Source organism: Epinephelus lanceolatus, chromosome 12 (genome assembly GCF_041903045.1).
Source record: "Epinephelus lanceolatus isolate andai-2023 chromosome 12, ASM4190304v1, whole genome shotgun sequence".
Taxonomy (NCBI): domain Eukaryota; kingdom Metazoa; phylum Chordata; class Actinopteri; order Perciformes; family Serranidae; genus Epinephelus; species Epinephelus lanceolatus.
Window position 1 is genome coordinate 33,335,413 of NC_135745.1, and position 13,022 is coordinate 33,348,434.

A 13,022-nucleotide genomic window follows, 5' to 3' on the forward strand; every position below is an offset into this window, starting at 1 on the left:
AATTATAACTGTTTCTAACTTTGTATGACATACTACATGTATGTGTCCATAAAAATTACTTACCCTGAGGAATGAGTCCAGGGCACCATTCTCCATAAACTCTGTGACGATCATGACCGGACGACTCTTTGTAACGACACCCTCCAGACGGATAATATTAGGGTGGTCAAACTGGCCCATGATTGACGCCTCAGACAGGAAGTCCCGCCTCTGCTTCTCCACATAACCCGCCTTCAAGGTCTTGATGGCTACATAGATCTCCCTCTTACCAGGCAGCTTCAAGCGACCCTTGTACACCTCCCCAAATTCACCTAGAGGGGAGAAAGAAGGAGAGAAGTGTACACTGGTTTCTCTGTCAAACACAGATCTCCTTTGTGTGATCAAAAAGTGATCACACAAAAGATTAGTAGAGTTGATGAGATCTAAATCTATTCATCTATCAAGCTTATTTACATCTCATGTCCCTTGGCAGAAATTATAGATCTTCATTTAGTCTTCATCAAGCATGCTGAGTGTTGTCCAATACTCCTCTAGTGTTGCTCCTTCATGATATTCTTAACAGTGTGGCTCCTATCCTAAAAGCCAGCCAAGTGTCTTCTTATTCCCCAATCAAAGAATAGCATGCAAGCACTTTCTGGTAAATATCTGGAACCTGTTTGATTAATTATCACCACCTTGGTGTCCTGCAGAGACGCCACAGAGTGAAATCAACAAAAACGGAAATCTTTAATTAGATAGTCCCCTTGCATCCTTACCCCTTTCCTATCCCTGTCACTTCCTCACACCTAGCGTGCTGAGTGGGTCAGTCTTTAAGAGCTGTTCCAGGCCCCGTTTCATTACCAGGGGTATTTTAGCCTCCCTATGAACCAACACATGGTATCAGTATGCCCTTACTGCTGTAAAACAAGGTGTGTCCTGTTCCAAGGAAAAGGCATGCTGGAGACATGTGGACATACTAAGCTCAAGTTATTTTTCCCTCCAGATGTTCAGAGTTTACTTCAAAGCAATCAGCCGCTAACCACCAGTTCATCAATTATAGCAGACATTCTAACAATACATAAGAGATCATTAAGGACCAGGGATGTCAACAGTTAACAATGAATTGGTTAACTGCTGAGAATATTTTTGACCAGTTATCATTACGCAAGTACGTCTGTAGGTTAATTTTACCGCATCAACCAGGGCTGGTGGGAGCTAACGTTAGCTAGCAGAGTCGATCATTTGGCAGTTAGTGCTTGTAAGGCTGTCCCAACCCAACACCTCTGCTGTGGAAACACGGACTTTTTACACAGTAGGCATTTTGACATGTCATAGTAGGAAATGTATAGGTGTGTTCAGTAACAGCAATATTAGCTGCATTCCATTTAGGGGAGGCCCTGGTTTTGTCCATGCTAGTTCACTGTTTACTGAGACACTAATGGAACCCAGCCAACATTAATGTTATCACTTTCACCTGTGTTTGTCCAACTATTACAAGTCAAAGTGTCTGCTGTGAGTCAACCCACTGAGTAAGCAGCTTCATTTTGAGCTGCAGACCCTCTTCTGCATTGTTAACTACTTTTAGTTTTGTTGGTGCTGTTAGCAGTTTCAGCATGGCCAGTGATGCTAATATAATTACCAAAGTGTAAGGAATTTTGTGGCTCAAAATGAAGCCACTTGCTCACTGGGGCTATCAGGGGGATGGGGGACACCCTCCATGTGTCCACAGTGACGCTGTCCCGCCACCAGGACGCAAGCATTCCCCTCCATTTTAAGCCACAAAACACCTTTAGCATTGTTAACTAGCCACGTCGACACTGCTAACAGTAGATAAAATGCTAAGGGGGTTTGCGGCTCAAAATTAAGCTGTTAAATCACTGGGGCGCCCTGGGGGAGATTAGAGAATAGGCATAATGTGTCCACAGCAACACTGTTGGGTCAGGATGGTGTTACATTTTTGGTAATCATCGAATGAGCAGCGCTGCTAGCTAGCTCCCACCTGACCTGGGTGGTGCACAGTTCTGTTAGCTAACCAGAAGGGAACGGAGGGTGGGCAGTGGACACTATGTTTCACCACATTAACACAGCTAGCTGATTGCCAACAAAGCCAAATGTCAGCAAAGCCAACAGAAGACATTTACTTTGCAAAACAGTAAAATTCTACCCCCTCTAAATGGATGGCGCTTCAAAATGTGGCACTAAAGCTCACTGAGTCAGTGGAGCGCTGGACTAAAAGGTGTATTTTACCTAATTTTGTGTTTTATTCCTTAAAAGTAACCGATTAGTTGCCAGTTAATGGGTGTTGACCTATTGGAAGCAAAACTGACATCCCTACTCAGGACAGACAACAAATGCCTCTACCAAATTTACATGTAAGGTAAATTAAAAGGGCATGGTAGAACATGCTAGAGAGCAACTCTAATAGGGTCCAAAAACAGAGGAGCACTGGGAATAGGCCGCAAGGCTTGAGTTATTTCTAATGCCATTAGGTCCCAGGGTAGCTGGCCTATATGCTGCTAGTGCTCTTGACATGGGCCCTTGACATGTTCCCATCTGATGTGGCTGCCACAAGGGCTGGGCTTCCTGACCTTGAACAGATGCAGGCTAAACTTGTTTGCACACAGGCACACAGACGCACACATGTAACATACAGAGATACATGAAAACACAGCAACCAACATTCACCTTGCCTTACGCGTGAATGCACACACATTCAGAATTCTCCATACCTGCACCGATGACCTCCTCGATCTTGACAGTGGAGACGTCAATCTCCTTGGCGAATTCTCTCACAGCTTCGTTGGGGTCTTCGTAGGTAAAGGGATCTATGTAGATCTTCATCCCCGGGGAGCCTGAGAAGTGGGTCGGGCAGCCCAGTGGGGAGGGGCAGTTAGACATGTCGGCTCGCAAAGAGAGTTCTAGAACAACCAAAGTGCTCAATGAGCTTTCCAGAAGAAGACACTGTTTTTATGTTTCTTTGGGTTTTTTTTCCTCCTTTGCCTAATGTCTAGTGTTAACGATTGATGAAGGCAATTGCCCTCCAAGTCGTAGCCTAAATCACAGTGTGACACAGCATTACTTGCAATCACTGCAAGCTCTTAACAGTTGTAAATGATGATAACTCCATTTGCTCTATGGTCCTCCTCAGAGACAGGCGAGAGCACTACAGTATGCAAATGAATATTAGCACACATTGCACACATTAAATAGTATAGGTGGGATATTACAGATGCCGCCACGGTTACAAGAAGAGCAGACAACAAAATGGTGGTTTGATGATTCAGTGCTTGGAATGGGGAAACAGACCAGAAAAAATGACAGTGAGAAAGATGAAGGGAAAGATGAAGGGATGAGGGTATATAGAAAGAGTAAATGTAGACAGATTTTTTTTTTTACCCTTTTATCCCTTACCCTAGCAGTCTCTGCTCTTTGATAGTGGTAGAACCAATTTCCCCACAGCCTTTCCCTATAGGAGCTCATAAAGAGATAAAACCACCTCGCTATCAACTAGCTCTTTATGCTGTTCTGCAATAGGTGACTCAGTTCACAGACTGGAGATGCCTGCAAACGGAGGACAGATTTTTAGTGCCGACAGGCCGGGGGGAGGAGTGCCGAGACACACTTGTAAACAAATTCAATACAGGCTGCCGCATGACGGACATTACGGCGAGCGAGCAGACGTCAAATCATCATTTCTACAGTGACACCCAAGGGCAGCCCTCTTTCTCAGAGCTGTTTAGTCAAAATCTTGGCAGCCATGATTGGAATAAACCCATCTCCATCAAGTCAATTTGTGCCTGCTTATTTGCATAAGCCACATAGAGCGAGGGAGGGGTCTCGAGAGATCTGAGGAGGATAAGGTCTGGTCTTGGAGGGATCAAGGTGCCTCACCTCGTTCTTGACTAGAAGCTGATTCTAGTTACCGCACTAATTGCCTTGAACCCTGCCTGTGTGGATGTAATTGCTCATTAGAGATTCCATACAGATTGGATTCAAGTTAATCCATCAGAGGGTTTACAGCTTTGCATTCCATAAAGTCGTTCTATTTACAAGTGTCGCCAAGCTGCTAACACACAGCACCACTGGGTGGGACTCAGAATCTCAGCAGGGAGCGTATACACCAACAAACATAAGAGAACACACGCACTAAAAATCTCAACCACACATGCACGCCGCCTACACATACGTACACCCATTACTTTCCGATTCAGAGTCTAGAGCCCACGTTCATATATAATTTAAAATGCAAACAGTTTATCTCGCTCCCTCCCTGTGGTGCAGCCCTGGTTAACTGGACTCATCTTTTTATGGCCATTAGATAAAAAATAGATTTCTGCTTTAATATTTCATAGGTCCTTCATTTGAGTGTTTGAAGCAAATGTATCCAAACGTCAGTTCTATTTCTACCTAACATATAAAACAAAAAGCCTTTCGGGAGAGATTGCACGGCTGCTGCGATGACTCATGGGCACATAGCACATGCTATTACTTGATACCTTTCTCAATTAAATGGCCATATATAACATAAATGGGAAAAATGGACAAACTCATAAATTTAATGAGTTTGGATTATAAATCTCAACAAATTCCCGAGGCTATCACACAATTGCTTATGCGGTTAAGTGTATTTAGTTGACCTGAATTATAAATGACAGTTTACTGCACTGCACTTAACCATGTTATTTTCACCAATGTCCAGCATTTAGGCTGTTATTAGCCTGCCCTGCTCGTTTACAGAATGGCCTTAATGTATCCACAAATCAACCGCACAGCAGTAATGCTTACATTAATCTATTACTGGGTTTGGGCAGAATCAAATTACTGGTCCTAGGACACAGAATTTACTTACTGCCTAAAGACAAACAGCAATGATGGGAAGTGAAACTGTATGCAGCATGAATGCTCATCTTTTTAATTTAAAGGCATTATTTCATATGTTAGTGTTTAATCAAAGAAATATACTTTTTTTGCCTCACAATATTTGTAATTTAGCAATTGCAGTATATTGTAATTATATGTTTTATGTGATTATCCACTTTGAAAAATAAACATACACAATTGCAGGACACTGAACGCCTGTAGTCCCATTTCATGTCCGCCCGAGATGCATACTAATCTATTCTGTGGCTCTGTGAATATAATGAGTTGAGTTTATTTCCTAAACACAAACTAATTATCCGTCGTTTGATGTCAGAAAATCATTTGTCAGACACACACTGCAGCTTATTAGCATGGAAATCACAGAGGGGATCTAAAAATTGTATGGGATTAACTGTCACATTCGTACAGATGTTAGTTTGGTTTTTATCAGGCATGTGGTGCCTTCTGCAAGTCGCCTTGTGAAAGATACAAGTCTGATCGGCAAAAATGGCTTTGACCTCTGAGACGGGATGATGAAGGGCAATGACAAATGTCACAACAATCTCCAGATGTTTACTGATTCTGTCCATGCAACAGCTTACTCACAGAATTCACACACATGAATGCAGTGTGCAGTGGCAAGAAAAAGAGACACAACTCAAGTATAAACATATTTGGCATCTAACAATAACTAGATCTGTTGAATGGGCTTCCGAATCCCATTCTCATTCAGCGTGAGCACCAGATGCTGAAACAACAAACAACAGCTGAAGCTACAAAGCGCCAAACAGTGTTCGAACATTAGCGATTTAAAGATGTGTTGGTAGTCATATGCAGAAAAGCATTAGGGCACGCAGTAAACATGCAGTGCTTGGAAATGTCTGTCTGTCTGTTAATTAGCTGGTGTTGATGGGCTGTTGATGTGTTGAAAAGAGTAAAAGGGAATAGATGAACTGAGAAAAAAATCTGTAAATGCTCAGACGCAGTGAGGTGTGTATAATATGTTGGGATGAACGCTGGTGGTACTGATGATGCGCTGATGTGTGCAATTAAAACAAAAAAAATAATGTATCCAAGCCACACAAGCAGCACTTGAGTCATCTGCGGAAATGATGTGTGTGTTCATGCGTGTGTCCCAATCTGCTCGTCATGACATCCCACCCAGTGTTTGATGTAATGTTAGAGGTCTCATTTTCATAACCACCACCACACCCGCGCTGCACTGGTGAATTTACAGTGTGAGCAGCATCCCGCTTGACGCCTGTCACATTAGGTGGGCTGGGAATGAGGAGACATCACCTGACGTGTGGTGGCAACAGCTGGAACAGTAGGCAGCTGGGTGAAAGCTGGCGACACATTTTTTGGAGATTCACCCAAAACAATTGGCTGAGCGGCGCTATTTAATTGTTACGTTGAATACTGTAATTAGAAAACTGCCAGTCAAATCTTGAGAGAATAGAAGACAACAATGCATCATGGGATGGGGGGATTACTTCATGAGTGTTGGCGGTGCGAGGGTTGAAGGAATAAACCTATGAATAGGATCCCTTATCAGCGTTTTATTTCCACTCCACTTCAAATTGCTTATTTGATGATTAGGGCCGCGAGCGTCTCTGATCTTTTGTTTATTTTCACCACTCATGTTAATTGCATTTGGTTTTCCCAAAGATAGCCGGTGACAAAACTGACTCTTCTGCCCGCAGCAGGTTTAATGAGCCCCTGGCTGCCACTGCTGGAGCTTTGACACAAAGTAACTGTGTTGAAACGCTTTGCTGTGTCAGGCTCAACAAAACTCTATCCCCTCGAGTGAGCCCCCTTTCAGACTGCTAGGTCGGCAGTACACAGGGCTTTCATTTGAGGTACAAATCTCACACACACCCTTTTGTGTGTATGTGTGTGTGGGAGGTTATTCGTGTGTCCCTCCAGGCTCCTTCCCCTCATCAGTCGGTGCCAGGGGAGTGCTTGAAACATGACTCAATCACGGCTATCGTACAGCCCTGAGAGATGACACGTCAGTCAGTGTCATTGTGTAAAGGAAGGAAAATGTCTTTTACATCCACAGATGCCTGGCGCCTCAGGTCATTTGTCTTTTACCTCACCTCCTTCTCATTAATGCATTGTGTACATGCTTTATGTACATGTCCTATATCACACATGGTATGACAGCAGTAGAGGACTGAACAAAGGTGAAAATGGAGGTACAGGAATTATTAATAAATAGGGCAACACCCAAAAGACTTACTGTCAACGTGGGCAGCATTATCCTCGAAATGTTTTATTTTTTTTACCACAGAATGTGTTTAGTACGGTTTAAAGGAAAAGTTTTTACATGTAGTGCTACTTATTTATTTATCACAAGTACATATGAAAAAATTAACAGCAATGTCTCTTTCCAGAAATCATGAGCTAGTTACTCACAATAATCCACAGACCTTGTTGTAGGGGTGGGGGAAAAATCCATACAGCAAAGTACCGTTTTGTGTGACAATATCTTATCGTCACACAGTGCCAATTTTAGTATCAATTTTTTTGATAATATCCTAAACTACCCTAAACTAAACATTGTCAACAACAATAAAGTCCCAATGTCTTCAAACGAGTACTTCTTAATTGACAGTGTCAGCTTGTTACTGTTACTAACATTGATCAAATTTGTTGCCGTACATTCTAAACATTATTAATCATAAATAAATAAGTTTCAACCATAAAATGTGATCAGGTTTTGTCCACTTTTGTGTCGGGATCGGCTGCAGACTGACTTGGCAGAGATGGCTGCCTTCTTGTTTTTACATAGATTGGTGTATTGTGCTCTTACGACCACTAGATGGCAAAAAAAAAGGTCTAAGTTACGTAGAATTAAATGTGATGTCCTCCTACCAGGACACAAGGTCTACAGAGGATAGAAATAATTAATATTACAAATACAAATTAAACTTTACATAGTCTACTAGAATAATAAAATCAATTGCTTATCCAATAGATACAAATGGCTGAAGTGAGATAAACACACTGAAAAATTTATCTTATTAAATAAAATAGACGTTGACAAAGTTTTCCTTTGGAGACATAATTTACAGTTGAAAAAAGGTAATGTATCGCAATATATTTTATTACAATACTCAGCATATCACAGCATATTTAAAATCGCCATAATATTGAATAGTAGATCCTCTGGTGATTCCCACCCCTACCTTGTTGCGAGTTGATTTACATAGGAACTCTTTTCTTTGTATCGAACTACACCCACCAGTCATATCACCACGCAGAAGGAAGCACAAACTACTGCTACCTCACCTAGCATCACTGAGCTAGCTAATGTTACAGCTCAGCTGAGGAGGACGCCATTAATGTTTAAATCTTGCACTGTCATGAGCATGAGCCTCTTGCCCATGAGTAGATGCACTCTTCCTTTTACACAGTGATACTGTTGGCGGGTGTAGTTTGGTAGAAAGAAAATAGTTCCTTCTTAAACTTCTCACAGCAAGATCTGTGAATTATCTTGAGTAATCGGGTCATGATTTCTGGAGAGAGACATTGCTGTTGAGTTTTTTAAATGCATTTTTTTAGCACTTAAAGCACCACAAGGACATCTAGTTCCATAATATTTAAGAGAAGGCAGACATCTCTATGGCCGATATCTTTAACACTCAGCAACTCACAGCAAAACAATCAAGACTGATAAATAGCACTACAGGTAAGAGGAAAAGAATATATGTATTTGGGTGAACTATCCCTTTAAACTGATTTGCATCAAAATAAACAGAGTAAGAGACAATCATACAAATTGCGTGATATCTGCCATGATTAAATCCTGACTGGGAATACAAAGGATTTGTACAGGGATGAGTGTCATATTGACTATGCCTACAATAATCTGTCAACCAAACTGGTGTATCTAAACACAAATGAAGACATATATTTTTTTATTCTTATTATTTTAGTTCTAAGTGTTTTATTGACTAAATGTGTGAAAGATTGGATGAAATCTGTAGTAGGAGTGGTAAAAAAATATTGCTCTGCTCAGGCTTGCGTGGGCTACACTGATGCAATCATCTTGAACCATGGCATCCAGGAAAAGTCTTTCAGTTCAGGAGTTATGGGCCAAAATGTTAAGTGCTTCATAAATAGCCATATGGTGGCCAAAATCTGCCAAGTACTTCTTGAAATATCCAGCAAATTAACAGACAAACAAAACATATGGGACCAAAAACTTAGTACTTGAGCTTATGTTAGCTGGAACTATTAGGGTGGACTCACCTCTTCCTGTGCTGTAATGCTGCAACTTGTCACTGTACACCGCCTCCTTGGTGTATGCCCTTTTCCTGAGGGAGCAAATTGAGAGAGAGGAGAGAGATGACAGGATGAAAGGAAGTGTAAACGGGGCCTTATTACTCTTCATGTTTCTCTGTATGGTCTGAAAATGACGCGGCTGAAATTGAATCAGTTGCAGAGGGTTAGCAATGGCAAATGAAGTTTATGAAAATGAGCTGATTTTTAATTAGACCTTGATAGGATCTCTCTGCTTTTCATCTGTCTCCTCTGCCTCGGCATCAAAAGAGCCTGGCCCGTTTGATGAACACTTTACTTGCTCAAAGTTGCACACAGCACTGCAGAAAATTCGACTTTCATATATTGAAAGCAGAGCAAGATAGGAATGCGACAATGTGACTAACTGCTGCAAAATTAAATTGGCTTGACTTAAGTAAGTTAACAGGGCAAAGTAGGAGTTGTTAGGTTCTCTGTGGAATTGAATATTCAATTTAAAATATGTCAACTTAGCTTTCCTTTCCATCAAAGTGATTGCTACTACTAAATGCTCAACGAGTGTAGGAGCTCACACACGGTATGTTCCAAAGTATGACCTGGGGGTGTGGCTCTGTTGCTAATACAGTATATCTTTAAAACACACTCTACTAAATGAGCTTCAGTATCAAAGAATGTCAGTAGTTTTAAGATACATTTTCAAGATACATCACAGTTGAATTTCATTTTGATATACTGTGTTATATGCAAAGTAGTTGCAAATGGTTAAATTCTGATTAAAATACTGTGCAATCCATCACAATGTGACAGAAATCCATCTTCATGCAGTGTTGCCGTCTGTCTATCAATAGTTATTAGCAAATGGAGGAGCGCTGAGGGCTTCTGTGTAGGATGTCATCGGGTTAATGTTATTAAATCCAACCCCTACATTTGCTACAGTTCCCCGGGAAGCTACATGCTCTCATTATAAAGGCAAAAGTGGAATGGAGTTGTTACTATTTTATTCTTGAGGAGAAAAACTGACACATGGAAAGAAGCAAGATTCAATCTTCTAAAGAAGCCTGCCTAGAAATGTGGGATTTCAGCCGGAGGCGGTGCCTTACATCCTGTGTTACAAAGAGTGCTGCGTGCCTGATGGGCGTTCTCGTTGGGTCGCTTGGGTTACTTTTTGGAGAAGCTAGCAAATCTGTGACCTGAGAAGTTGTTTATTAACCTAATCTTTGCCTTAACCCCACAATTAAACCAACAGGAGACCTTACGCCAAACTATAGCTTTAAACAGAGAGGATTTTTTGTGATCATGCATTTATGAGGACACACTTAAATTTTTGCTCCTTGTACTTCTGACACAGCTGCGACTGTGACTAGACTTCCTGCAGATTTTATGACTTTTACCTGACTGCTGATAAATTCTCAAATTAACCATCATAACATTATACTGGAAAAATATACATCTAAATAAAGCTAAAATATATTGATGTTTAGAAGGACTAATTTATGTCCAATGACAAAATCTACTCAGGTGGGGGGTCTGTATTCTGATAGGGCTGCCCCTGATAGTCGACCAAATGTTAGTCAACCAGAAAGGTCATTAGTTGGCAAGATTTCATTGATTGCTTAAAACCTATATGACTGATCCATTGGTGAATTTAATTTGAAAGGACAGACACAGGAAGTGGCCACACTCACGTTAATTTCCAGGGCTGGTACCTGCGGTTATTCCACAGGCTAGTTAATAACATGTCGGGCAGGAAATCCAAAGTGTGGGATCATTTTGAGAAGGTGAAGGACGAACCCAAGGTGATGTGTAAACTCATCTTCATTGGTCGATTACAAACATGACATATCATCTGAAACATGGAAGTAGCTACATGCCCATTAGCCCACAGCGTCATTAACAGGCGGCTCGCTCAGTGTGTGACGTGCACTTGTAGATAAAATATAGGCCTATATTAATGAAGGTTCATTAGTACGGTTTTGTATTTCTCTGTAATGTAGCACAGTGTTAACAATGTTACTGATACTGTTCTTTCTCACACCTTCAACTCAAACCATTGTGTTGCTCTGCCCAAAATATATTATTTAATATTTAATTAATATCATAATCATGTGGGTGACTAGTCGACTAATGGCCCTAAATGATGACTACTGGTCAACTAGGACATTTCTTAGTCAGGGGCAGCCCTAATACTGATATAGGTGACATAGGTGTGACATCAAATGCACAAATGATATATTTCCATATGCCTTCACACTTGACATGCATCACATAAACTGATCACATATTGTGAGTGTGTATTATTCAGTCTAGTTCTCCTAATTTCCAAGCTTCAGATGTAAAACCAGCCTGTACTTTGCCACTCAGTGCAACCTCTAATTTTCATCAAATCAAAATAATTCAGGATTTTTGTTCTGCATTTGCATAAAGAAGCACACAGAGTATCATATCAGGTATGAGCACACACTCAGAGCATGGGCTGAGACGCTCATGGAGCTCGCTGAAGTGTGTATGTCTGCGTCCAGCAGAACCACACCCATCCAGTGTTTTCTTAGGAAGTCCTGTATTGCAGGGGACACAAAAAGGAAAATGTGGTTACCTGCTGCACACGATGGAGATAGCGACCAGGGAAACAATGAAGACCACTCCTGCTGCCGCTGACCCCGCAATCAGAGGAAGCTGTTCCCTCAGCTCAGACTTGAAGTCATCTGTGTTACACAAAGAAAAACGCAGATGGACAGACATTAAGAATAGCTTAGGTAGAGCTTAAGGAGCATGACTGTGTTTATTCAGAGGTGTGTATGCGAGTGTGTGTTTGGGAGGTAAAGGGAGAAGAAGAGGCAGAGCAGAATGGTTGGACTGGGTGTACTGATGGATAAAGAAAACATATAGATCTATCTGCTGAGAAGTGCTGACTGAAATCCAGTGAGCTTTAGCAAGACTGACTGACAGGTTGTGTTTGATAAACCAGGGGAGAGACAGAGAGACAGAGAGTGACAGAGAAGCATAAAACTGATGGTGAGACAGAGCGAGGGGCGCCTCTCAGCCTCCTCTGCTGCAATACCTGTCAGAGACGAGCGGACAAGAAAATGCACCTTGGAATGTTGTTTCTCAGGTGTTGAAAAGGAAGTCATCTACTGCCAATCACACATGCAGCCCAAACATGTTTTATGTACATAGCCGGGGCAGGCTGGTGGTAGTTCAGAGGACGGCTTAAATGCCTGCCTAAAAACTCTACACAGCAGAATCCTCAGTTATCTTTTTGTGCGCCTGTCTTCCCGCGACTCTGGCACCAGCAAACACTGTAGTTAAAGCAATGCACGATTTAGCATGCTGCAGGCAAATCAGCAGCTTCTAAATCCAATCCCCCGTGTAGAATGGGCCTATTGGATTAAAGTGATAAAGGGAGAACTAATGCATCTTCGAAGCAGCGTGAGAGCTGGGATATATGAGGAAACTCAATGTGACAGGAATTGCTCACTCTTTTAACTTGCACATTTATCAAGTACGTTTCAAGCAAACAGTGTGAATGATGTTCTGGCTTCTCAAGCTTCCAGGCAGTCTTCCTGTTCTCTTTTGATGCATATTAGGCGGGAGAGGTCCAGATAAATCTCCCCTTCACCCATATGAGAATGGTGATTTTCCCTGACAGCCAGAAATCATGCAGCTACCTGTTCCTGTGGTAAATAGGCTCCTATTACAATCAGTTAGTTAGCGGGGCCTCAGCCTATTAGAGAACTGGAGAACTGTGACATCAGTAACCCTACTGATGGACCAATCAACTCTTTTTTATCACACCCGTCAATCAAGTCTGCACCACTTGCAAGTGTGTGTGTGTGTTTGTGTGTGTAGAGGTGGCAAAAGGACACCTTGCGGAGGTGTATGAAAACGTGGCGACAGGAAGACAAAAGGGATTATAGGTT

General features: G+C 41.8%; 1 protein-coding gene across 3 annotated transcripts in view; it reads right to left on the minus strand.

The window, feature by feature from the left end:
• The window catches only part of ephb1 (EPH receptor B1), a 209,336-nt gene that overhangs the window by 25,880 nt on the left and 170,434 nt on the right, over nt 1–13,022 (minus strand). For 2 of the 3 annotated variants that reach the window (XM_078173314.1, XM_078173316.1), the window contains exons 8-11: nt 11,699–11,807; nt 9,097–9,161; nt 2,709–2,897; nt 64–311 (exon numbers count right to left, since the gene is read on the minus strand). In XM_078173314.1, coding sequence (XP_078029440.1) covers nt 64–311; nt 2,709–2,897; nt 9,097–9,161; nt 11,699–11,807 — 611 coding nt within the window. The remainder of the gene's footprint in view (nt 1–63; nt 312–2,708; nt 2,898–9,096; nt 9,162–11,698; nt 11,808–13,022) is intronic. The other variant, XM_078173315.1, reaches the window with a different exon arrangement.